We start from the raw sequence: 27,806 nt of genomic DNA on the forward strand, positions 1-27,806 counted from the left end.
TTTGCTTACTTATTACTGAATGCTCAATCCTTATTCCTTAATACTCTTGACAGCTAGGTTATACGAGAAACACAATAATACACATTTAAACAGTCACATTCATACCACAACATTAATCACATAAGAACATTGAAGACATAGATGACTACCCCCCTATACTGGATGTACTGCTAAACAGTACAGATACACTGGTGTAACAGTGCAGAAATTCGGAATACTAGATATACTGCTAAACAGTACAGATACACTGCCTAAAAACAGTGCAGACCGGACTTGCGTACCCAAACCCGTCTAGATACGACCCAGCAATGGTACTCACCGGGAAGCACGGAAACAGAAGGCCTCGGAAAACTCGACTGGACTCGACTCGGTACTTCGGAAAACTTCGGAAAACTTCGGAAAACTTCGGAAACCTGGTGGGCCTCTTGACACCTCGGACCTTGCTTCTTTCGGCTAGGCTCTGGTCGGGATCCTCCGCGCTCCTCACCGCCTCGTCTGGGCACTGATCGCAGTCTTCGTCACCTCCGTGGGTCAGAGGGAGATGCAGGAAATCCTGCCAGTACGCGTATGTTCCTTCCAACTGATGGCAGGGGACAGAGCTTGCAACGCACCAACCGGCGCGTGAGGTGGGGGAGGGGTCCCTGTTCGGGCGCCAAAATGACGTAAATAATTAATTTACTCTCTTAATTTCTATGCAGGTAAGTACTTAATCAATAATAACTCAATCGGAATGAAAAAAGACAGAGTCCGTGGTGTTAGAGTTTCTAAGGGTTTTATTCCTCATAAAGGAATGGTCTCGACCAGGATATCATGTTCTGACCACCACAGGGGTGTCAGAAGGGATAGAGCAAACTTTATTGATATTCCATAGCTTATATACTTAATTCACATCATAAGTAATAATGTAAGAGGCGTAACAGCTGAGAGAAGACAAGATAACAGTATACACGTGGTACTAGTACGTGATCAAGAGGCGTAAACTAGGCGTGAACCAGAGGTGTGTGCTAGAAACGTCACTGATAGGTGACGCAAGTGGGTGGCACCAAGGGGTGGTGCTAACAGAATTGTCGCAATGTCAGCAGAAATCGGAAGCTTGGATGCGCGCGCAGCTGCATGACGTGTGATTGAAGGGGTGCAGGGGATTTGACATTTACACTGACGGAAAGAGACAGAAGTCTGGCATGTCAGATCAACTTGTACTACTATCATATCTGATATCTGATGTTTAGGAACCATACTATCTGGGCGGAAAGGTCTCTAGGGCAGAAGCTATTCTATGCCAACTGTGGATGCGTGTATAAGCGCCTAAGTGTCTGTATGTGAAGCGTGGGGGCTCGGGGCCTTCCATTGAAGCATGGCAACAGAGGCTATGAATTACTTGCATTGAGACAGGTCGGCCCTTTGGCTCTGCAGCTGGAGAGGATGTTTACAGGATCTAGTAGGCAGGAATGCATTCTCGAGGAGCGGAACAGATAACTCGAAGGTTATAGTCAGTCTTGGCAGAAAGCAGGCTGAGCTGAGCGCGAGGGGCCGCGCTGAAAGTAAGTCAGAGTTCACGGGTACAGAGGTAGGCTGGGCAGGAGCTGTCAGAGTCGAAAGCCAGAAAAGAGGCTCAATGGCAGGAATTCAGGGCCTACTCTGCTAGAGCAGGAAAACATGTAAAGTGTACTACAAAAAGACGGTGGCATAGCATACTTAGGAACGGACTACATAATCCATTCAGGGTGGATCTGAAAGAGGACAAGTTAACGTTGGACGCAAATGTATTTGCGTCTTCATAGCTGGCACAGGAGGGAAGTTACATGCACTTTAAGCCGGTACATGGAGTCGGTGGGGTGCGCGCTAGGGAACATAACATGACCAAAAATTTAATTTTCCTCATCTCCACAAAGAGAAGACCACCACCCATGTGTACCGTCTCCGTCGAAGGCACCGAAATGCAAGCACTCATAGATACCGGGGCGTCTGTAAACGTCATGGACTCCGAACAATATGAACAAATGTCACCCAAACCAGAACTGGCACCCTCAAGTGCACGCATTTACACCTACGGAGGCACAGACCCCTTGCCACTGCGAGGAGTTATCAGCACCACCATCGTGAACGGCGAGTACTCGACTGAAGCTCGCTTCCATATTACGGTAGGAAAGAAAGGCACCCTCCTGAGCTGCCACACAGCCGAAGACCTAGGGCTGGTATTCTTCGCAAATCAAGTACATCAGTCACATGCGGAAAACATGCTGCAAGAATTCCCAGAACTGTTCAGTTACACAGCGACACCTCAGTGCGCCCAGTTGCTCTCAGTCACCGGCGAGTGCCGTTCAACCTCCGGCCACAGGTTGAAGCTGAACTCAAAAGGCTAGAAGATCTCGGAGTCATAGAAAAGGTGTCAGGTCCGACCCCTTGGGTGTCCCTTCTGGTTGTGGCGCCAAAACCCAAACAGCCAGGTGCCATCCGGCTGTGTGTTAATATGAGGCTCCCCAACGCTGCCATAAAGAGAGAACGCCATATCCCTCTAACTATGGACGACATCATTGCGGACCTGAACGGGGCAAAGTGGTTCTCCAAATTGGACCTCAACTCGGGGTACCACCAACTGGAGTTGGAACCCGAGAGCCGCTATATAACTACTTTTTCGACCCATGTCGGGCTCCGACGATACAGGAGACTGAGCTTTGGCGTATCATCAGCCGCAGAAGTGTTCCAGAACGCAATACGGGAGGTATTGTCAGGACTGAGTGGGGTAATCAACCTGAGCGACGATATACTCATATACTCCAACACTCTTGAGGAACACCACACCCACCTGAGAGCCATGCTAAGGAGGCTGGTGGAACATGGACTGACCCTGCATCAGTCCAAGTGCTCGTTTTACCAAGAATCCATTGACTTCTTTGGGTACACGTTTACACGAGAAGGGCTGAAGGTTGACCCGAGGAAGGCGGAAGCAATCCGGACCGCGAGCACTCCGCGAAACCCCTCTGAGGTGCGAAGTTTTCTTGGCATGGTCACCTACAGTGGCCGGTTCATTCCTAACCTAGCGGCTCTGGCAGAACCATTGAGGGCACTCACTCGACAAGATCACGAGTGGGAATGGACCGGCACCGCCAACCAGGCGTTTTAGGACATCAATGCGAGCCTTCTTGACAAGGCGGTGATGGCATACTTCCAGCCACGCAGGAAAACAGAACTGATCGTGGATGCCACCCCGGTGGGCCTGGGAGCAGTGCTGCTGCAAGAATATGGCGGAGATGAGTGGAAACCAGTGGCATACGCGAGTAAAGCCCTAACCGACACCAAGACTCTGTATGCTCAGATCGAGCGAGAGGCCCTGGCGATAAAGTGGGCGTGCCAACACTTTCATTTATACCTATGTGGACAGGAATTTACTGTTGTGACAGATCACAAGCCACTGCTACCCCTATTCACAGGATCATCCAGACTCGCGCCGCCACGAATAGAGCGATGGGCCGTTCAATTGCAGGGATACAATTTCAAACTCATGTTCCGACTGGGGGCACACAATCCTGCAGACTACCTCTCACGGCATCCCGACGTGACGAAGCAGGCTCTCCCACTCGCCGATGGACGGGGGGTGGAGGAATTTGTCCATATGATATCACATGCTGCCTGCCCGGACACAATGACGCGGCAGGAGATAGGCGAGGCCGCCGCCGCTGATGAGACACTAGCCCGGGTCAAGCGTGCCCTCGAGTAGAATCGATGGACTCGTTTCCTAGACGTGATCCAGAGCCTGAGGGCTGAAGTGAGCCATGCAAGGCAACAAATAGGGCAAGTCCGAAATGAGCTGAGCATAGGAGATGAAGGAGTCGTGCCCCGAGGGCATCTGATTATCGTGCCTGAGAGCCTTCAACAACACATGCTGACAATCGCCCACACGGGCCACCAGGGGATGGCCAAGACTAAGGCAAGGCTGAGGAACAAAGTCTGGTTCCCCGCCATGGACAACAAGGTAGACGAGATGGTGCGCTCTTGCCATGCCTGCACCATCACAGGGGGAGACCCGGCGCCAGCGCCGGTCATCACGGAGGATGCCCCTCAAACTCCCTGGACTCACCTGAGCGTAGACTTTGGGAGCTTCCCCGATGGCAGACACACGCTCGTAGTGGTGGATTCATTCTCCAAATTTCCAGTGGTGGAAATAATTCCGTCAGTTGCGTTTCCTCAAGTTAAGAAGGCCCTCGACCACATCTTCGCGCCGATGGGACTCCCCGAAGAGATAAAATCTGATAACGGACCGCCATTCCAAGGAAGAGAGTTCCAAAACTATCTGGAGAACCTCCGAATCAGACACCGAAAAATCACACCGCTATGGCCACAGGCGAACGGGGAAGTAGAGAGACTCATGAGAACAATCAACAGAGCTCTCAGGATTGCGGTGGACAGTGGAAACGACCCAGAAACAGCTCTGGATCAGTTCTTGAGTGCCTACCGACAAACTCCACTTAGCACCACGAAATGTGCCCCAGCACACGTGCTATTCAAGAAGGCACCTCGAGGCAATATCCCAACTGCATCCAACTGGACGCCCGAGGCAAGAGATGAAGAGGCCATCCAGTCACGGAGACAAACCACCAACCAGAAGGCGAGTGAGGCTCGGCATGCCAGACAACCAAGTCTACGAGAAGGAGACACCGTGGTGGTTCAAGATCGTCACCCAGGGTGGAAGTTTCGAACACCCTATGAGCCCGAGAAATGGACGGTAGAAAAGATTCAAGGAACCATGGTCACTGTTCGCCGGGGCCATCAAACGGTGACCCGGAACACATCCTGTTTCAAGAAGGTGGGAGGGCCGGCCGGCTCTCCCGCAGGATTCATCGGTCAGGAGCCCGAAGAAGAAGACTTTCAAGAAGAGGGCGAGCCATGGGTCGGGGCCCCCTCCCCGCAACCGGGTGGAGGAAGGCCGGTCAGAGATGCCAGTGCCACTACCGCATTCAACACCACCCCGTCGTGCAGGGCTTCGAAAGCAGAAAGCGAAACAACCCCGGCTGGGGTTGTGGTCTCCCCGGCATTCCGGAGCCGCCAGTACAACCTGAGGCCCAATCCGGGCCCGAGCCAGAGGCTGAGAGACTTTGCCTGGACCTCACCCTAATGAGGTCCCGGCCATAGGGACCGACTAAATTAAAGGAGGGATGTAGAGAGCCACCTGGGACTCTCTATACATTGTATCAACCACCTCATGCATCCCCACACCCCCGGGGCGGGCTCGCCTCCGGAGTATATAATAAAGAGGCGGAAGACCGCTCGGGGTCTTCACGGCAACCCATAACTGAGCATACCTGTTGTTCATTTGTCCGCTGCTACGACCACGTGCGAGGCCCAGTCCTCGCCTATCACAATGCCCGACACGATCTGTCAACAAAAATGGCTCCCGAGCGTGGTGTTTTACCTCCCCAGTCAGCTCGGAGGGACGCCAAGGAGAACCGACAGACAGGTTGGTTTTCGCATATATGCCTGTTATGAGTATCTGGTAATATTCGCTGGTTATAATCGCACCATATAGACACTGAGAGACACATGTGTATGATGAAGCGCTTTACGGGCAATTATAAACCCATGTAGACATTTCTTTTGTTGGAGCAAGAAACTCAATTGTAGTATAACTAACTTTGCTGTGATTGACCTAGCGATATATCTAGCAGACACCAACATGCTTTATAAATCTCGGCTCTGTTGTATGGCGAGGTACTCTGTCATTTAGACATTTAGAGAGACATGCGTGTGCTAGCGCGCTTCACGAGCAATTAGAAATCCATGCAGGTGGCATTGCTTCTTTTGCTTTTTTGGATTGGGGCAGGACATTTAATTGCAGTGTAACTTATTTAGCTACGACTCCATCAGCGAGATATCGAGAAGACACATGTTTTTTTCAAAATTCCGGTTTAAAATCATGCTGTAGCGCGAGATACTCTGTTGTGTAAATACTGGGCAGAGTGACACGCGCACGTGTTTGAATAATAGTTTGTGGAGGTATAATCCATCTCCCTCTGATAACCCGAGCGCAGCTTGATTTCGGGTTTATAAGAATGTACACCGATTGTGTCTCTTGGATCTAGTGCTTCATTCTAAAGGACTTTAGAAAACAAGTGACTTATATCATGAGCAACGAAGTTGTGTATGTCCCACTATAGGATACATGACTTACCCATAAGAAGAGCACACTATACTATCTATGAATGCCCTGATTTGCCATCCTTATTGTTTTTATTAGAGCGGTGCTCCACTTACCTGAGCTGCAGCCAGGTGGGGTGTTGCATTATCCTTCTACCGAATAGGTAAGCGGATTTTTTTCCATAAAGTAATGGGTTTTTGCCCATACTTTTCTGTGACAATCACGTGATAACAAGATATACAATAATCTGTTGACATTTTTGTTTTGTTTGTCCTTTTTTCTCTTGTTTTTTCTTTTTCCTGTCCTTGGCACGACAACTCTTCTGATCTGTATATTCAGTTCTCTGGAGGATTTCATACATGATCAGGTGACATGGTTTACATTTGTTAGTTTTCACGAATTTGCAGTAGCGAATACATGGTCCTGAAGAAAGCAGTGGAAGAGACGTATTCACTAATGCTGAAACATGTTGACCGTTAATCTTTAATAAGCAGTTATATTGTTATTCTGCTTAATGTTTGCACTGTTTTTTAATTTTTGGAAGAACTGAGATACACTAATAAACCTTTCTTCTACTCTCTTCTCTTCAATTTTAAACATCTCACTTTATTCACTTTCACTTACTTATGCACTGCAAAACAGTTACCCTTACACATATATCCCGGTACTCCCTACAAGTACCTACGAGTATTGGCGGCAGCCTCTGTAACACCTTGAGGTTGTCAGCATACTCTTCTAGGTATGAGGAGAACCCATATGATGACCAGGGCGGTACCGAATGAGAACTGATGGGTATCTTTTATACCCTAGTGATGTTATACTGTGCTAGTAGTTTACACTAGCACACATATTTTTCTTATCACCAATAAGTTTTGATTTGATAGTTGTGTCTTGAACAGGAATTACAGTTGAATCATTAGACCCATAGACATTCTTCGTTGTTATAAGTGCTTTTTTGGGGGGCCATGTCTATGAGTTGGTCTTTAAAAATGCCCTTAGACCCTCTTTCAAACGGTTTTTTGTAGGTCATTGGAGGTGGCCATTTGGGAGCAGTCTGGGCACATTGTGAGGAGCTGGATTGTGGTCTTCCTCAAGGCCTCGGGGCCCACTGCTGTGCAGTTAGAGAGTCTTGGACAGGATGGTCCAAGGAGTGTTCACCAGCCATAGGTAGAAGTGAGAGCAAGTTCACAGAGAGCTGGTGGTGGACTGCGCGGGTGACCAGCCCTCCAAGGCTCCGGAGATGGTGAATAATGTCCTGTTTGCTTTCCTGTGAGGTTTCCTTTGCCTGGCATTTGTCTGGGTGTTGCGGCCAGACCTTGGCCAAGATTGGTAGAAGGTTTTTCCCAGTGGAATGTCTGGCTTGTGGGTCGGCATGGTTGCCAGCATCGTCAGGAAGACCCACCAGGTGCTTGGCCTCTGACAGAGATCTGAGCGATCAATGTCTGCCCTCCCAATGGAACAGCAGAGCGAAAGGACAGCCTCATTGATAGCAGATCCCCAGATCACAAAGTTTGTCGGTGACCGGCTTGAATTCTTCTTGCTTTCGTAACGTGCTGGGAACAGGTCCTGGAATAGTTGCACCCTGTGGCCGCCAAATGTTAATACTGCTTTACCTCTGGCAGACAAAAAGATTGACTCTTTTTCCGCAAAGAAAGGGACACGGGTCACTATATCTTGGATTGCGTTCTTATGTTCTGGGCCTACAGCAACCTGGTGTGCTCTATCAAGGGTTAACGGAGAGGTGTCTTCGTCCCCCCTGATCTCATGGAGGAGATCGGCTGTGTTAGAAAGGATGCCATTGCCTTACGCTCCTTTATGGACTCCCTGTATGCGTATTATTTCAGCAGCTTCTTTTTTCCAAGTCTTCCTGCTGAGATTGGATTTCTATGTTCTGTTCCTCTAGGGCTGTTACCCGCCTCCATAGCATTTCTTGGTCATCAGAGCGAACGTCAACTGTGAGTTCCAGGTCATCCACTCTCTTCCCTATGTCTGTGACTTCTTTCCGCATGTTCTTAAGCCAGAATTTAAACTCGACCTTGAGGGAACCAATATCAGGGCAGATTTCCTGCAAGAAGCGATCCATATAGGCATGCCTGATCGGGGCAGTGGATGGGGTTCCATCGGCTGTGCTCGGGGTAGACCGACAGATCAGGCTCTATAAGGGACACTTTGGACCAGAGGTAGGTCCCCAGCTCGTCATTTTCTTCTTTAGAGAGTGGCATGCCCACTTTGCCTTTCTTGGGGGTTAGTTGAACTGATGGGGGTGCCTGAATGCGTCTCGTCCCAACAACTGTAGGGCCATACAGAGGAGGACCAGTCACGACGAGAAGCTAGACAGCTGGACCTGCAGTTCATTTTGATATGTGATGAAGGCTCAAGCCGCCTCCAGGTTCATGACGATGTGTGGATGCAGTCAGCTAGGAGCAGGGCCCGGGTTGTATAAGGTGCTTCACAGGAGAAACAGTTACAGGCCAGGCCTCAGCAGGTGCCAACACGACGAACCTCCTTCACCCCTTGATGTAGTTCATTCTCATTCTGTGGAGCTTAGGTGACTCCCTCACAGGCCGGGCTGCCCCCCCTGGCACAGGCCTCCAGTTTCAGGGCGTCACATCTGTCCAGACCCCAGGGCCAGGTGGAGGGGGGCGAGCCGGTATCTCACTCAAACCCACCACCCGGGTCGCTTTCAGGGGGCATCTGCTGGGTGAACCCTATGCAATCCTCTTAGTCTCTCTGACCCCAGGCAGAGGGGTCTCAGAGGGCCCAGGCAGGAAGGATGATACTTGTAGGGACCGGTTCGCCCGCTCTCCGCTCAGCAGGCCGCAGATCCTAATGCGATGTAATAGGATGCAATCCTCTTGTGTGGGCAGGCTGTAAGAGTGATGGCCAGCTGAGAATTCTGCAGCACCTCCAGGAGGGCCAGGATTCTTGCACAGAACCCCAGGCAGGAGTGCTGACAGTGTCAGGAGGTAAGGGCCCACAATTGCAGGGTACCAGCTGTGAGCACTCCGCCGCCCTGACCCCGGGCCCTCTCCTGGTTTGGTCCAGTGTGCTGGTCCTCCCATGGCCCATGGGGGCAAGCTAAGTGGGTGGGGTCAATGGCCGCAGGCCCGTCGTCTTCCCAGTCCCAGGTGCCCAGGGCCACAGAGGCCCACCCTGCTGCTTACTGCCAGGGGTGGGCCGTGACCGGGGTGTCTCAATTCCGATCCTTCTCACCGAAGGCATCCAGCTCAAAAGAGCTCGCCGTGGGTTCTCAGCCCTTCCGGTCGGCCAAGGTAGCAGGGGACTCCACCTTCCACCGCCGCTCGGGGGCAGACACTGACAAGTCTCAGGAGGGAGGTGAAGGATGCCCATGACGGTAAACCCTACCACTCCTACCTTGCTTTAGTGGGTCTTGGGACTCCCAGACTCCAGCTCCATGTCTTGATGCAATGTAGGACTCGGCTCTGAAGATCGGACCCCTGATGGGACAGGGTCTGTGTGTTTCCCTACCGGTATGCCTGTCAGGTAGTTCACCGGGGCCAGAGGGCACTTGCCCTAAACTTTCACCGGGGCACGCAGTACGATTCCTCCATCAAGACGAGGTCCAGAGCACTCTGAGTGGGAGCTGCGCCTCAGCTGGGCGCCGTATCTGGACTGTTCAGCACCACTTGAGCCCCTACAGATCGCCTGTGTGCCAGGCACCTCCTATTCAGCCCCTGGAACTAAGATTCATGCTTTGTTCACCATGGATGGTGACGGATGGGTCCCGGATTGCCGGAGAGAGAGTGGGATCCTACTTCAGTCCCTTCCAGGCCACGTCCTACTTTTTAAATACCATAAACCCTGCCCTATGAGCCCCTACCACACTCTTTAGGTGATATATGTTTAAAAAAAGAAGGTTTAGGCCTGTCAAAAGGTTTATTACCAGGTCAAAATGGCAGTTCAAAACTGACCAACCGGATGCAATGGCAGGCCTGAAACCTGTTTTACAGTGCTACTAAAGTCAGTGGCACAAGGAGTGCTGGAACCCACTAGTGGTACAAAAGGGGGTGGTGATGGACGTAGCATCTGAATCAATCAAACACTCACACCCAGTCAAAAGATCTGGGTTTAATCAATCACCGTTCTTTAGCCCACTCTGCCACCCCAGTTCAGACATGGCTATATGCAAATCAGTCTGACCCTGTGCCTCATGGGAACAGTACAGCCCGAACTGCCAAGCCATGTCTTCCCTGGACCGGAAACAAGCTTCCGAGGACCGGTTTCTGGCATTCCAACCGTCTTCAGCCCGGCTTGCCAAGACATGGCTTGGCAGTTCGGGCTGGACTGTTCCCATGAGGCACAGCGTCAGACTGATTTGCATATAGCCATGTCTGAACTGGGGTGGCAGAGTGGGCTAAAGAACGGTGATGGATTAAACCCAGATCCTTTGACTGGGTGTGAGTGTTTGATTGATTCAGATGCTCCGTTAATCACCACCCCCTTTTGTACCGGAACCCACTAGTTGCATTTCATTACAGGCCCTGAGTACAAGTAGTACCAAATACTAGCGACTTACAAGTAAATGAAAAGTGCTGTTGTTTGCATACCAATTTTACCATGTTTAAGGGAGAGAGCAGAAACACTTCACCTCTGCTTAGCAGAGGCAAAGTGCACAGAGTCCTAAGGCCAACAAAAACAAGTTCAGCAAAGGGGACTGAAGGCAAAATGTTTGGCTGAATACGACACCAAGGATGTCAGGTCTAGCATTTATGTTTTTATGTTTTTAACTTTTTTCTAGTCTATCTTTTTTCATTTTATTTAATATTTATTATTATGCAATAGCAAAATATGTTTTGAAGCTGCATAAGCGGTTTTAGTGACCCAAGTAAGTGTTGTATATTTGGAAGTGATGCAGGCGAAAGTCTTTGCTCAATACAGTCAGCTATAAAATTTAATTGGGAGGCATAGTACATATTATTGCAGTAATGGAACGCTCTCCAAAAACGGAAAGTTTGTCTTTGCTGTTGTTTCTTTCTTGAATTCTAAAGAGAACAGACTGCAGATTTGGTGTTACAATGTCATCTATTAAAGGCATGCAGAGGGATTCTCCTGTGATGGGCCTCCTGCTGGTGTGCTGTGTTTCTCTCTCACCTTCCCTTACCCCTACATACCACCTTTCCTGTTGTAGACTGATCTGGAAGGTGAGGCTATATTTCCGCCTCCCTGGAGGTCCTACTTGGGAGATTGGTAGATTACTGTCTGAGTCCAGATCCTGCCTCTCTCTCGCAGGAACAGGTGCATTCCTAATAGGTCAAAATGTTGGGTATAAAATCCAGTCAAGTCAATATTACCTCCTTTAGCGCGGGGGATGTGATGTTCATGTCCTCTATAATACCTCCCTATTATGGGGAGAGTTACCTTCATATGTCCATACTATGGACAAGGAATCCCTCTGGTTCTTGGGATTTCCATTTCTAGCCCCCAACTCAGACCTCTAGGGAAGAGGTTCCCCAAAAGTTTCAGGCTTTATTGTGTGTAAATGACAATCAGAGTGCATGGGGGGTTTACCACCAATCTGCCCATCTCAGGGGGGGTTGGGGGGGGGGCAGAAAGCCCACTATGAACTAGACATTGTCTCATTTAGAAAATAGGCTGCCCGTCCTAAAATCGAGATAATTCCCCCACCCTTAGAGTACATAGTGCGTGGAAGGGCAGATGAGGAGGTTACCCAATGTGTTCTTTGGGGGGAGGGTAGATAGCCCACTCGGCACAAGGGATAGACTTTTTCTGAAAAATGAATGGGAGGGGGTTGTTCCATGCTAGCATCTGGCCTCATCTCCCAGCCCTTGTCTTTATACACCCTTTCTGACCCCCCCCCCCCCCACCATGTGGCAGATGAGGAGGTTTACCCCCAATCTGCTCAGCCAGGAAACGGCAAAACATACTAGAGAATAGGGGCCATTTTACAGAATGTGCCCCAGTAAGGTAAGGCAAAATACATTTGCCACTGTTTCTTATGCCCCCAAGCAGGCCTTAGTTTTATAGAAGGGACTGCTAATGCTTTTATAGCCCTGTCTATGATAGTGAACTTCGCTGGTGCACATCTTGCCTCAGCACGATCATGCAGGGCTGTGTCCTCTTTTGCATGGGCATGTGGTCTCTTGCAAATGAGGGAACTTTTTGCATTTACACATGCACCATATTGTAGACACGGACACAAAGGCAAAAGACCTGTCCGAGGCACATTGACTGCTGGAGGTAGCATAAGTCAGTGTGTTCCAGAGGGAGCCCCATGGGAGTGGAGGACATGGGTGCCAGGCATCCAACATACGTACCCCTGCAAGCAGATGCAGTAACTGACTGTTCAGTCTAATCCCCTATGAGGGCATAAATATTACCTGGTGCCCCTGGGTCTGGGTGTAACCTAGTGTCAGGGCTAGCCCTGTATCCCATTCTGTTTCTCACGTTTTTGCTTAGTGGTGTTGCAGGCTTCCTGCCCTCTTTGAAGTGAGCAGATAAGAGGCAAATGCCCTAATCTGAGCACCCAACAAGTCAGAAAGCCTACTAGACCAACAATACAAAAAAAGAACTATGAGGTAGGGACAGTTCCAATCTAGCACAGATGACCCCTAATTCTTTGGACTCCACACCGTTTTTCGTTTCCCCACAGAGGGCAAATTGGGCATTAACTGGAGAACTAGAAAAATTAAATGAGAAAAGTAAAGGACCATATTGGCCTGAGGCTACACTCCTAGCCAAGTATTTCTCCCCGCAGGAAAGGTAAAATGTGGGGTTTAACCCTGTTCTTCCAGCCCATACATCAGAGCTGCACCTTAAGAGATCCAAATTTCCATTCACTTTCCTCAGGTGGTGGCTCTAATGTACATGCCTTGGGTCAGTTGACATGCAGGAAACGCTGCCAACTCAAAGCTTTTCATAAAACTAGAGATCCAGGAGAATCTACTGAGTAGTGTAGCTTGTATGGATGCCAGCAAGCTTTTATTTCTGTACATAATGCCTTTACAAACATCAAAACTTTGACTAAAAACAGCCTATTTTCATTGGAGGTGGCTGAAAAACATCACTCCAGGGTCGGCAGACACCCAGGGAACTCCACCATCCCTAGGTATTTGTGAAACCGAGAGTCCCAGGGAACCAGAGTGGTGTGGCTATGGTGGGTCCCTGTGGGCTTACTAATCCAGAATGCCCTGTAAACCTCAAAGTATAGGTCAACAACAGTATTTTCCCATTTTTATCTGCTAGAAACCTTATGCACTTCCAACCAACAGCCAAAGGCTTACCACCTTGCATTCCCACACTTTCCTGATAAAAGCTTTGTGTTAGTAGACCAAACTCATACAGGAACCAAAACTGTTACCATGTGAAGACCACATTGACTCTAGGTTGACTTCAAATGGCCAAGATTACGACTGGATCCTTTTATGGGTGATAGAACCACACCCACAAGTGGTGCACAGTTTTTATGGGAATGACTATTAGACTGCTGATTAATAAGGCTTTTGTTGATTCCCAGAGTTTCCAAAAACTTCTCTTACAGAAACCTGAAACAAATCTCCTGGTTTATTCGTTATTTTACTTATTCTCAGCATTTTTGGTAAGAAAAAGTATTAGGATTCATGCTAAGCATTCCACCCAGGATGCTCCAGGTGATTAGTTTCCAGAAATGTTGGGGTTGTGAGATTGGTAGGTTTCCCTAGGTGCTGCTCGACCTTCGACCCACATACCGCTACTACACACATCCCCAACAATCCAAAGAAAAAAATCTTACTGTCTCCATGTTGCATTTTTGGGCCTCACATTTTGCAGGTGATAAGCCCCTCCACTCGAATTGGGTACCAATGTTATTGAGAGATAGAGAATTAACTGAGAATAGTATAATATTTGTTGTTACATTTTGCTCCATTTTTGGCTGTATATCAGTGTGCAAGTAAGAAATGATGCTAATCACTCTCTGAATCAAAAAATATGATGGGTAAGCCCAAAGCGTCATTCAAATAGCTACTATTTGTAAATTCAGATTCTTGTTCATTTTTCAAAAATGCATAGCTTTCCTGTAAGGAAATCGGGCTATTAGTTGTACAGAATGTGAGGCCTGCACAAGCAATAAGTCCACAATTATCCCCTCACTGAAAGCCAATCACTTTCTTGAAGGGCTTGACTCTGTCGGAGAAGCGAATCAGAGCAGTCCAAGGCCTACTCAGGGGAGGTGGTGTGGACTAGTTATCACCATTCACTGGCATGCAACAATGATATTCAATAAATGATTGTCCAGTCTATGCTTTGTTTTTGGAAAAGGAATGGTACCTTCATTATACACGCACTACTCAATTCTATGCCGTAATTTGCAAATAAACACATAGGGCCCGATTCACAGAACTAATTTACGACAAAATCCTAAACATACTACTTTTGGTATTATTCACAGAAGGCCTTTAGTAGTCTTCAGTTAGGATTTTGTCTTAAATTAGGATTTTGTCCTAAATTAGGATTTTGTCTTAAATTAGGGTTTCGTTTTAAGTTAGGGTTTGTCCTAAGTTACGATTTTTTCTTAAGTTAAACACAAGTTTAACTTAAGTTTGTTTTAAGTTTAATTTAAGACAAAATCCTAATTTAAGACAAAATCCTAATTTAAAACAAAATCCTAACTTAAGACAAAATCCAAATTTAGGACAAAATCCTTATTTAAGACAAAATCCTAATTTAGGACAACATCCTAATTTAAGACAAAATCCTAATTTAGGATAAAATCCTAACGTAAGACAAAATCCTAATTTAGGACAAAATCCTAATTTAAGACAAAATCCTACCTTAAAACAAAATCCTAATTTAAGACTACTAAATGTAACCCTGGGCGTAGTTTGTGTAGTAGCGCTACATGTAGCTATGCGAAGTGCACTTTGCACTACGCAAGCTACGTGTAGCTACGCAAAATACATAGTGCACTGTGCAAAATGCTGTTCGTACTGATTGCACAGTGCCAAATGCTTGTCCGCACTGTGCAATCATTGCAAACCGCATCTTGCACTGTGCAAGCGATCGTTTTCTGCCACTCAAGTGGATTTGTACTCAAGCTGCAGCTTTCTCAACGCGGACTGGTAGTTTCTCATCGTGAGCGGTCGCGAGGATACGTGACAACTCGCAATGAGAACCCTGACCTCCCCACGTTGAAATCTCGCCGAGAGGTTTATTTTCCACGCTCGCTCAACTTGATCGCGAACGAGGAAAAAGTCTGGCCAGGATGTTATTTTGCTCGCTCGCGGTCGCCAACTTGACGTTGAGGGCTGCGAGCAAGCAAAAAATGCCCGCTACGCGTTTTTGCACTGTGCTAAATGCAATTTGCGTAAAGCGTAGCTGCACAAACTACGCAAACTATGCAAGCGTAGCGTAGTCCTACAACCAGGGTTAACTAAATGCCTTCTGTGAATTCCAAAAGTAGTCACTTTAGGATTTTGTCTTAAGTTAGTTCTGTGAATCGGCCCCACAAGGTTGATGGAAATACCTTTGGTGACATTCTGAAAATCACATGTGACCCCTAATGGGTTGTTAACCCCATAAATCACTGTAATCCCACCCTCCACGTATACCAGTTAGCACATTATCATATAGGAGGGTGTAACATTAAATAAAGGAGGCCTATTGGTTTTGTGGAAGTTACCACATTAAAAGACCAAGAATCGTCGGAACTTGTACGGTTTGAAGCGGTAGCAGGCTTTAAAATAAATCTAGGCAAATTGTACACCCTCAACCTCACACTACCGCAGGCGGAACTCCGCAGGCTTCAGTCTTTTATGCCTCTCCAATGGACCACTTCCTCTATACAATACTTGGGAGACCAGCTCACACCAAGGGTAGAGGGGCTCTATGCTGCTAATTCCCCCCCATTCTTACACGTATCCAAACAGAGTTCATGAAGTCGAAACCTCTCTTTTTGTCCTGGCTAGGCTGGATACATGCAGTGAAAATTACACTTCTCCCAAATCTCCTCTACTTATTTCAAGCTCTGCTCATAGACTTGGAGAGAGACTTTTTTCGGTGAGTTAAAGCTATGATCTTGCACTTCATCTGGCAAGGGGGACGCGCCTGCATCTATTCCCTACACGTCGCTCTCGAACAGAAGGTGGAATCGGACTTCCAGATATCCAACTATTTTACAAAGCTGCACAACTGAGAGTCCTGACTGAGTGGTCGAAACAGGAATCCGATAAACACTTGTTACATATGGACCGCAGCGTGACGGGAGGACTATATGGGACCTGATTTGGCGTCCCAAAAAGGACAGACCTAGGAATACTTACATTAGCACTCCTACACTCACCAGCCTGAAGGCATGGTATTCAGTTGCAGGAGATGATAGGTGGACCTCTTTCCCATCATCATTCACAACACTCCATTTTAACCCTGCATTCCCCCAGGTTTAGAAGAGGGACCTTTTGATGCTTGGAGGGAGGGAGGGTGTCTAGCCCTGACACACCTTTTTCATAATTTTGCTCCCCCTCACCTTTGACAGCTGCAAGTGGGACAATGGCCTAGAGAACACAGAAAGATACTGCTACAACCAGCTGATGCACTGGGACCTCACACCCCAAGTGCAAGAGGCGGCTACCCGTCCTCTCACTGCTTCAGGCACCTGCACCTGGAGGTGGGTAGATTGTGTAGACATGTTTCCGGTCCTGAGGATGAGGTCTCTGGACCCTTCCTTCACCTTAAAAGCCTAGAGATAGGTTCTGAGGACCCATTTATTACTACACCAGTTCAGGGGATGTGATCTTTGAGCCTTGCAGAATTTTGGTTAGGGTGCCTCAGGCACGCACCCTCCAGGGTCATTAAACATTTATGGTGCTTTCATCGACCACTGGACACTGGCCCACACCAAGTGTATTTAGGAAACTTGAGCAGGGGCCAAAAGTCAAATCCTTCCCCATGTCGGACTGATTTACTTGATCCTGCATTCATTTTGCTCCTGGTGGTGAGCGCTAACCACCTGAAGCCTTTTCAAAAGCCTCATAGTAATGTAAGAAGCTTCCCTGCAGGAAGATGGTTCTACTCGCCCCCGCACCTGCATTTCTCTTTTGCTTTTTCTCTGGTTGTCCTCTCCTCTTACTGTGGCAGAAAAAGTCCAGATCTTCCCCCTACTGTTTCTTAGAGGGTGTAAAAGAGTCTATCTCACTGGCCGACTAGAGAAGGACAGGTCCTGGTGGTTAGCTGTATAGAGAACCCTTAGTATATTAGGGCATCAGGGGGCTTGTCCTTCCATATGTCCATGGTGTTGCCGCAGTCCAATTTCAGTGTCCAACTCTCTTTGCAAAAGTTTTTAAGTGGGGTGAAATGTTCTAGCTGCCAGGCACCCCTGACCAACCATAGAGTGCCACATCACCCCTCCACCCCTGTCCCAACTCTCCTGCACAGCTTCAGATGTCTGACTTCTTTCTTTGTTCAGTGAGTCTGGGATGTCCCAAATCTGGTACAATGTGAAGGCTAATTATCAGATGCAGATATTCCTCCCCACCCCTTTCCTACACAGGAGATGAGTGAAGTACTCTAAATTGCTGGTTTTGTGTGGGTAGGCCTTTGTTCCCACTGCTGGGGAGCAGAGTATTTAACATGGCCCAGAAGGGTGACAACAGGCACAGAATCATTTGAATTGAGCTCAGCCAGAGAAATATGACAATTCTGCACAGCCCAAAGGTGTACATGTAGGCTCTTGGGACTTGCATACTCAAACTTGGTGTACATGTTTCGCCACAGTTTGATACCTCGCTGGACTTTGTAGGCCAAGGGGAAAGCAAAACTGCACTTTAGGGCAGATTACCCCCATGTGTATAATACTGTGACACTACAGATAAACCAGTAAATCCTACTGAACTTAATTATCAGTGCCCACTAATATTATAAGGCCTTCCCGAGATCCACATATTTCCTTGAAAAGACCCCTCTTGCACCAGACTATCTGTGCACAATTACCGGGCTGTCCATGACAGTAGTCTCAAATTTGAAGCCAGCACATTTGCAAACAGTCTAGTTTCCCTTAGCTAGCTGTGTGGCATAGGCTTTATCTTAAAAGGTGAGCACTGGTGGTAAGCATGCGATGTCGAATTCCAATGTAAATACCAAGACACGAGTATTGAGGCTCACCCATTTAAAAAGTCCAAAAACTGGGTGATCCAATACAAAACACCCGGGAAGATAAAATGGGCAGAATCCATTTCACTATATTTGATTTATATAAATTTTTAATTCATAAAAGTCTACCTTATAATTGATTTATGGTCAGTCAACAAAGAAAAATCATTCTATGCGGAAGCTCAATTGATGGTCTGGGTAGTACATATTTTTGGTCAACCAAGGAACACATATTCTAGCAACAGGAAGAGTCATACAGTATAATACTTAAGCAGATTGGCCCATGGTGAATAATACAAACCTAAACATTGTCTCTGATTTATATTTTCCTACTGACTTTCATAAGTTATCAATGATTAGTTACTTAGGAAAAAAACGTGAGCAGCTTACAGCAAAGACCCCTTGCTGAATTTCTCCTGCTTTTCCGAAAGGTACAGCTTTCTGGGTCTCACCCCTAGGTCTTACATCTCTTTCCCCTAAACACTGCAAGTAAGTAGAGGAACTATTGACCCTCATTTATGACATTGCAAAAACTAAAGTGAAAAAGTTATTTTTTTACAACCCTGTATGTTCCTGAAAGCTGGGAAGAGACTTACCTTAGCACAACAAGCCACAAAAATTTTTTTCCTATCCAAAAAAGAAAATTGCTACATTTTGGTACTTTATGAGGGGCATATTTATGAAACAATCATGCAGTGCAGCAAGTCACCTTGCTGCACTGCATGATAGGGACAGGACAACAATGTGCCCTATTTAACATTATACAGCACATTCCTGTATTTTTCCTGTGCTGGTGCGCAATGTGCTGCCAATCATAGGCACCCTTGCATGAGGATTTTTTTGTGCAGGAACTGACACTTTCCTACACAAAAATATTCCCTGAGGCATGTTCCTGTTTCTATGAGTGTTGCAGAATGCAGCACACATAGAAAGAGGAACAAATGAGGGGAAATAAAGATATTTCTCCTTGTGCTTCCCCTGGGGATACGTAGCATTTTGACATATTCCAAGGTCTACCAGTAATTGTAAATCTGGGAATGTACCAAAATCCATGAGTGGATGCGTGGGATAACCCATGCTCCATACATTGAATGCCTCCCTGGGGCAGAGTAATGCAACTCAATAGTTTGCGCTGTGTTGCATCACTCTAGATCAAGCCATGCAGGGCCATGCAAGGAGGCCTTGCATAGCTTGATAAAAGCCAATTTAAGAGTTGTGTCACTCTTGCAACCCATTACGTAGTCCAAGAGCATGCAAATCTTTGATAAAGTTGGCCTTCAGTTTTCTGCAAGGGAATAATAAATCCGATATAACTTTAGCCTCCCAACGTGTGGGGGGAAAAAGGAAGCAATTTGGAACTGGATATATTTTATGGAAAAAACGTTTTGAAGGATTATGTACAAAAATCCCCAAATATAAAAAAAGGACTCAGCACTAGGGAGAAAGAGTATCAGCATTTAAAGTGTTAAAACCTTGATAGTATTATTGAAAATTATACTGCTTATATTTCATTGTTTATATTTCATCTTCACCTAGCCCCATGTCAGTTAATTCAAGACTGTTCAGGGACAGAAGTTGTGACAAGAGGATAACCTGGTGAAGTTGTGAGGGTCAAAGGGATTGTACACTTGGGACCTATTGTCCTTGTTTGCACCCGGCGCACCTTTTACAAGGTGCCTCCAGTGCAAACAAGGAAATGCGCATATTAGGATGAATGAGCTGCCCCCAGAGCACACGTGAACTCGCATGCCTTCGGGCAGCACATTCATGTGAAAAACAGAGCGGCTGCTTTGAAGCTGCTCCATGTGACACACTCCTGGTGGCAACCTGCTTGCACTTTTGAGGGGGATTAGAGATCCCCTTACTGGTGAGGTAAGTGAATGACTGTACCCACCTGCAAGGGGGGGGGTGTGGGGGTCCATGGGAACCCCTTTCTCCCCTCCAGAAGGCTGCCATCAGGGGGTGCACTGTCAGTGCACCACCTTTTGGGTGGTTCACTGTCAGTGCGCCTCCTGGTTGCTTCTTTGCCTCTGCACTCGCATCTGTATTACGGTGCGATCACATGGGCAAAGGAATTCCCTCATATGCATGGTGCCATGCCCCCGTACAGATGAGGGAATGCGCTCTGATGATAGTGCTGGCGCTTTATGTGCGCCAGCCCTATCAGTATTACAGAAAGGGATGCACAAATGTCTGCCGCCGCTTCTGTAAAAAGGGCCCTGGGGAAGCGCAAAGCAAGCGCAAATGCCCATTGCGCCTCCGGAGCCCCTCTGTAATACAGCCCCTGGTATTTTTGGTATTCAACAACCATGAATTTGTAATCCATCCCGAAAAGTATGTTATCAGAGAGAGTGACAGTAAAGATTGAGTAAGTCCTCCAATCTAGATCAGACATTCATGTGGGCTGCAGTTTCTCTTCAAATATCGTCCATTACACTTGAGTGCTTTCCACAGGGAGAAGCATATGGCATCTCTCTCTCTCTCTCTCTCTCTCTCTCTCTTTCTCTCTCTCTCTCTCTCTCTCTCTCTCTCTCTCTCTCTCTCTCTCTCTCTCTCTCTCTCTCTCTCTCATACATTGCAGACACAGAGTCCACTTGGTGCAGAGTCACTGATGACCCAATTTACCACGTTGCAGCACAGTAAAATTTGAATTTAACATGTCTCTCCTTGGAAGTAGAAGTAATTTGCTTGAATTTACCTGTGCCCAAACTCCATTTGTTTCCTTCAGATTTTCACTAACCAAGCGAATCAGGTTTCGGAAAAAGGAATCGTCATATTCAAATCGCTTTCCAAACACAATAGAGCAAATGATGTTGGACACAGCATTATTAATGGCAAAATGTGGATCAAACGGAGCACCTGTATTGTAAACAAAGATTACAAACATTATTATTTTTTCACATAAAAAAATCTATTGGATTAAAATGTCAGAAAGACAGAGTGTAATATAATGACTATGGGTGCATCAAAACAGAATAAAGGATATAAAAACTGTGTTTCATTTTTTCTCCTTATGCTTGGACCTCTTACCCATGCTGTTTTCAAAGTATTGCAATAAATACGATGTCTCCTCACGAATTCTCTCCTCCATGGACTTTTTCCCCAACCCAAAGTTCCTTAGGGTTGACAAACTAAATCGACGGTGTTCTTTCCAACTCTGTCCATATTGGGCACTAACTATACCTATGAAATGTTGAGAGAGAAAAAACTCTGGTGAAAGAGCATGTAAATCTCCTATTGATTTTAGTATCACTAATGACACACCTGACTTGGGCTTCAGAAATGAAACTGCATTTAAAAATTAACACGCAGACATTTGGTGCTGCAAAGTAAAAACATGAGCCTTTAATATTCACAGGCTTCAGTCAGACACTTTCAACTTAGCAAACCATGTAAAACTTGCACAATTAATTCATAGCTTGATTTTAACACGGCTGGATTTGATTTTGTTCTCACCATGGAATGTGATTTTAATTTGTAAAACTGCTAAATGTGTATATTCATAAAATTAACACATTTTATAATGTAGAAACACAGAAACAGCTCATGATTTAGCTCTTGCTCTGTAAGTTCCAGATGGCCTTCGAGATAAACTAAGGGATGTTACAGTGTGAAAGAAGAATGCTTGGCATAATTTACATCATGTACCCTCAGAGCCTTATCTCTTTAGTTGCTGGAAATGTTTAAACGAAGCCTCATTTCATTCTTTGCTTTACAGAGAATAGAAAATACTAATATTTTAAAAGTGCATTACCATGTTATGTTTAATGTTCTTGCTTAATTAATAAGGTTTTTGCAGCTAATGATATGTGTTTAGTTAAAATGTTTCTTTAAAGGAAGGGTAGGAGATGAAGTTATATTAAATAAGATGCAGAATATGTCGTGGGAAGAATTTTCGCTTGCCTGACGTGCGCAGACAGCAGAGGAGTGCTGGATTCCAGTTGGATGCAGAACAAAAATCACGCCACATGCTTTGGAACATTATTTTTTGATAAACACGGTCTAAGTTTAGGAGTTTCAGAACCCTTTCAGAACTCTTGTAGAGATCTTTGAGAGAGGCAGACTCAGACAGATTTAGAGATGGGAGGCTGCAGAGGAGTTTTAGACTTTGATGCAGAACTGAAGGGAGAAGAGCAGATGTGATTTGCAGATGCAGGGCAGGAGAGGGAAGACTTTTATGGAGAACAGAATGGAGGCAGATGAAGGCAGATTAGATGCAGGTTTTGTTCCATTCCGACTTTTATTAAAATCCCCAAGCTTTATGCTTTGACTAACTAGCTTTGCCAAGGCGTATTTGCGTTATGCTTTATTCCTCTTGATGAGGGATTCTGCAATTATTAATTATTGATTTAGCTTCATGCTAATCTCACTGTTGCTTCTATTCTTGAACTCTTCATGAGTTCTGACTGACATCACGTGTGCCTCATTTTCTTAGAATAGGGACTCTTTCTTTTAAGGAATGTGCTGTGTGCAATTTATGAAAGGAAATGTAATACCAACATGCTAAGATGCAAAATGTTTTATTATCTCGTATTCTTGTAATATCAACATGCACATTTAGGAAACTGATTAATTGAAAAGCAAAGTATGTTATTGAAAACATGTTCCATTATCCAGTATTAATTGCAAAAATATTGTGACGGGATAAATTAGAAAGCGATGTATTTTATTGCAAACATGTTTTTATTATCCTGTATCATTTGTAAAATATTGTGACGGGTTTTATTAACTTATAACAATAAACATGAACACAGATTCATTATGGAATGCGCTGTTTGCAATTTATGATATGCTCTGTACTAACTTTATTTTTCTATTATAATTTCTGTAACCTTATTGATACCTGGTGAATGAATGAAGAGCCGAGGAATCATGAATATTGAATAGAAAATAAATCCCTTTAAAACTAATCACAACTCTCATTATAGAATTAAAATGTTTATTTGCATTTGGTTATTTGCCCATGTTTATGAAGGATCCTCATTGGTCAAAAAAAGGTGGCCAAGACCCATCGCTTTGAGCGGAAACAAGGGTAATGGTAATTAAATGTAATGGTGCCACATTTTCTAAATTTCCAAATAGATTACTCTGAGATTTCCGCGTTATCAGTTTGGCAGCAGAGGTGAGGTTTTACACCTTGGCCAAAAGGTGCAGAGTTTAGGTTAACGCCCTGAAAGGAGCTACAAAATAATTGCCCAAGTTAGAATAAAGGCCCAAGTCTCAAAAAGTCCTTATTCCTGATTCCAATGCCGTCAACTTGGAGACTGGCAAAGTGGTATTAGAAGGCGGTGCGTGAAGGGGATTGCTGAAGTAGGTGTGAGTATTAATAGGGAGCAATGTGTTGCAGTAATTTTTGATATCGGTAATTGCATTTGCAGTAAATGTGTTGGATTAGATTGCGGTATGCGCTAATTCTGTTAGCAGTAATTGCATGGATTGCGTTAGATTGCACTGATGATCTTATTGTGTGATGTCTTGCGGAGTTGGAGTGAAAGTCAAGTGAATGTGGTTTCGGCCGGACGTGGTCCAAGGATTGAGATTTGAGTTTTAGGACCCAAAGTGGCCTAAGATCCCTGCATACATTAAAAGGTGTAGAAGACACCAAGATTGTGATTGTCTGACAGTGGAATTGAGGAGTTGTCATGAGATGTCGTCAACAGCTCCACCTAAAAGAGGGAACTTTGTGTGAATGGGACAAATGCAAATCATGTAGTAGACCTTGTGAGCAAAGGGCAAACTATATTGATTCAGGTGATTCCACGCTGGTCGAGGTTTCACTGCGAATGTGTATTCTTTGAGTGATTGAATTCTATTAATCTTTTAGAAAGGCAGACAATTACAGACATAAGATGATTGTGTGAGTGGATGTGTATGGAGAAATTGTAAGAAGGGTGAGCTGCTTTGAGGAGTGAAATTGACGTCAGAATGTGCCGTGCTGTGATAGGTCCAGTGTATGATTACTGTATTGAGATTGGTTGAAAGCCTTCAAGAATTTTGGGGCATATTATCAAGGACGGCGCTTTTTTTTTTTGGTGTAAGACATTTATTGTGAACAAATGAGGTAGAAGGTTCACACTGCGTCACGCCAACAACCCGGAGGCAGGCCGCTATCAGATATAGAATGCACAAGGTACAAGAATACAGAATAGGGGCCGTCATCCGGCCGGATCCAACCTTTCTAGGCAGACATTGAACACAATAACATCTTGATCATATGCAGTTCAACTTCAGCGAGTAAACGGTCTTACTTTTCTCACAGTGCGTTTGACATTTAAAGGCATCAGGAAACAATCAAGCCGCCTCTGGGCAAGCAGCGGTCAACAACCAGCTGCAGCGGCATGCGAAAAGGATGTGTCATACAGCACCGTTTTTCTCCCAACATGTCCCACCAACAAACAAAGACCAAAAAACAACAGTCAAAGGTGCAAGTACGTGTTAATCGAGCCATACAACATCTCAGCTAACAACGAGGCCTCATGGTCCCGCGCTGGATTGCCTCGAAGGAGGGCCAGCCACAGCTAGGGTGGGTATGTGGCAATATCCATGGTGTGCACATATAGGTCATGGGGGCGGGGGGGGAAGGGGTGGGAGGGGCAGAAGTGAGGTCACCAGAGGGCTAGTGGGAGAGGGGGGTCAGTGACACATCCGGGGGAAGAGGGGATCACAAGCGCAGAGTGTGTGCCAGTGCAGGGTCGGTCCACGCCAGCGCGTGTCCATGGGACAGCAATCTCTCAACCACGCAGAGTACATATCAACCCATATCATCTGAAACACTCGCAGCAGGTGACGTACCCGGGGTGTCCGAGCTCGCGCGTTCCCTAGTCCACTGAAGAAACGGGTCCCATATATCAGTAGGTCTGGAAGCGGTGGGCATAGTCTCCCAGTAGTGCGTCAGTTGTGAATGACCGTATGTCACATCCCTGATCCAGCCCTGGAAAGAAGGGAGAGCCGACCTGCCACAGTGTATTGCGATTTGTCTTTTGGCATACAAAAGAAGTAATGCATGCAGTTTCCTGTCACAGGGTTCAGTGTCCTTAACGTATCCTAGCAGGCCCAGTAGCGGGGCCGGCGCGTCGGTCCTATGTATGATTTGATTGATGGCAGTGAAAATCTCCGACCAGTATGCACCCAGTTTGGGGCAACTCCAAGCCACATGTATAAAGGACGCACCCTCCCCTCCACATTTCCAGCAAGAGGTGTCCGCACGGACGCCCATCGGTGTAAAAGTGTCGGCGTCCGATAATATCGGTGCAGGAATTTGAAGTGGATTAGCCGCAGCCGATAGTTCGGAGAAAGTGCCGTGAGCTGTTTACAGCAGTACTCCCATGTGTCGTCCGACAGCTGGTCTTCCAGGTCCTCAGCCCAAGCTTTCCTGGCTGTGGCCACCGTCAGTGGCGCCTGTTCCTGTATGCAATTATACAGTCTAGATACCAGCTTTTTGGGGGAAGGTCGCGAGAGCAGGTTTTGGAGGGCGGACAGCGTGCACGGTTCCTCCGGGAATCGTGGGCCTAGCTTCTTGCATGATTCCCTAAGGGAATGGTACAGGAGCATATCTGCAAAAGAGTCGGGCTGGTCGTCCCCACTGGCGGCCATCTCAAAGAAAGTGCCGTCAGGATATAGGTCAGCAAAGGTGAGAAGTCGGTTTCCACGGATCGTGAGAACGTCCCCTCTGGCTGTCAGACAAGGTAACATAGGGTTACCCCTCAAGGGGATAGCCGGCGCGTAAAGTAAGGAGAGCCCGGCCCGTTTCTGAAGCTCGCGCCAGGCCCAGCGGACCATTTCCACTGTGTCCACCTCTCGCGACGGGCAAGTAACTTTCCCGTATAGTGCCACTCGTAATGGCAAGGGGGCGACCACAGCTAGTTCCACCGCCGCATGCGGCTGGAAGGGAGTGGGATAGGCCCAGAAATGTAGGAACTGTGCCTGTGCACAAAGAGAGTATAGCTTCAAGTCAGGGGCACCCAGGCCCCCTTGTCGGAGCGGAAGTGTGAGCAGGTCCCAGGAGACTCTGGCCTGTCCACCGGCCCACACCAACTTTAGCAGCAGCGAGCGGATGCGAGCGTGGAAGTGTGTCGTCATCGGCAGTGGTATGTTTACAAACAAATATAAAAACTTGGGGAGGACCACCATTTTCGCCAGTGCAATCCTAGCAACTAGGGACAGAGGTAATTTGTTCCAGACCTCAATCTTTCCTTCAAGCCAGTCCACCGCTCTCCCGAAATTTAGCGACCACAGCTCCTGTACATCCCGGCTGATCCAGACACCCAAATATTTGACCGCTTCCGACTCCCACTTGAGGGGGTAGTCCGGAGCAGGGCGAACAGTGCACTCCGTAAGGGGGAAGGCCACCGACTTTGACCAGTTGATTGACACCCCCGCCAGTCCCTCAAACCTCTCAAATTCTCGGAGTAGCGGACTCATGTTGTCTTTGGGATTGATGACGTACAAAGTGACATCATCCGCGTATAGCGAAATTAGCAGGCTCCTAGCGCTAAAACTAATGCCTCTGGCAGTATGATGTTGCCGTATTCGAGCCGCAAGCGGCTCCATCGCGATCGCAAAAAGGAGCGGGGACAGAGGACATCCCTGCCTGGTACCCCTTGAGATAGTAAATGGCTTGGAAACGAGCCCGTTAACACTCACCCTGGCTCTAGGTTCCGTATACAGGAGCCTGATCAGGGTAATGAAATTCTGGCTGAAGCCCATCCGCCTTAGAACACTAAAAAGGTAAGGCCATTCTAAGGAGTCGAAGGCTTTGGTGGCGTCTAGAAACACCACCGCTGCCTGTACTGATGGGTGCAAGTAGTGAAGGACAGAAAAAATAGTTCTGAGATTATGTGATGTCGCGCGGCCAGGGATGAATCCCGATTGGTCAGGGAGCGCAATCATAGGCAGCATTGGTTGTAGTCTATCTGCAATCACCTTCGCGTAGATTTTAGCATCCACGTTTATAAGTGAAAGGGGTCTGTATGAGTCCAGTTGTTGTTCATCCTTGTCCGGTTTAAGTAGCGTGATAATTAGGGCTTCACGCATGGAGTCCGGAAGGGAATTTAATTCAAGAGCCTCGACAAACACGGAGTGCAGTCTCGGCGCCAGTTCATCGACATAAGTTTTATAGAAGGATGTAGTTAGGCCATCAGGGCCAGGGGCTTTGTTGGCCGGCATACTTTTAATCACCTGAGCGATATCTTGTACTGTGACGGTGAGGTCCATGTATTGTCTGTGATTGTTGTTAAACCATATGAGGGCAATCGAGTCAAGAAAATCCCGCAGTGATGTGGGTGTCGTGGGTTGTTTTGAGGTGTAGAGGGTGGCATAAAAATCCGCGAACGCACCTAGCACGGCCTCTTGGCCTCTCACTAGAGTGCCGGAACTATCATATATGGTGTGGATATAGTTGGATTGTGAGCGAGGAGCTATAAGTCTGGCAAGGGTTCTGCTCGGTCTGTCTCCCTCTCCGTACCTGCGCGCCTCGGCCTGCTTCCATAGGAATCGCACCTCCCGCTCCGCTTCCTCATTGAAGGCTAATAACTTTGTCTTCAGATTACCAGCAATTTCTAACGACGGGTCA

General features: G+C 46.8%; 1 protein-coding gene across 2 annotated transcripts in view; it reads right to left on the bottom strand.

Annotated features, from left to right (window-relative positions):
* Positions 1–27,806, bottom strand: part of LOC147673876 (cytochrome P450 2D6-like) — a 429,037-nt gene that overhangs the window by 252,125 nt on the left and 149,106 nt on the right. The window contains exons 3-4 of one of the 2 annotated variants that reach the window (XM_086947756.1): positions 21,266–21,418; positions 20,934–21,094 (exon numbers count right to left, since the gene is read on the bottom strand). In XM_086947756.1, the coding sequence (XP_086803882.1) occupies positions 20,934–21,094; positions 21,266–21,418 (314 nt within the window). The remainder of the gene's footprint in view (positions 1–20,933; positions 21,095–21,265; positions 21,419–27,806) is intronic. The other variant, XM_086947757.1, reaches the window with a different exon arrangement.

Source organism: Lissotriton vulgaris, chromosome 12, assembly GCF_964263255.1.
Source record: "Lissotriton vulgaris chromosome 12, aLisVul1.2, whole genome shotgun sequence".
In the NCBI taxonomy this organism is placed as follows: Eukaryota; Metazoa; Chordata; class Amphibia; order Caudata; family Salamandridae; genus Lissotriton; species Lissotriton vulgaris.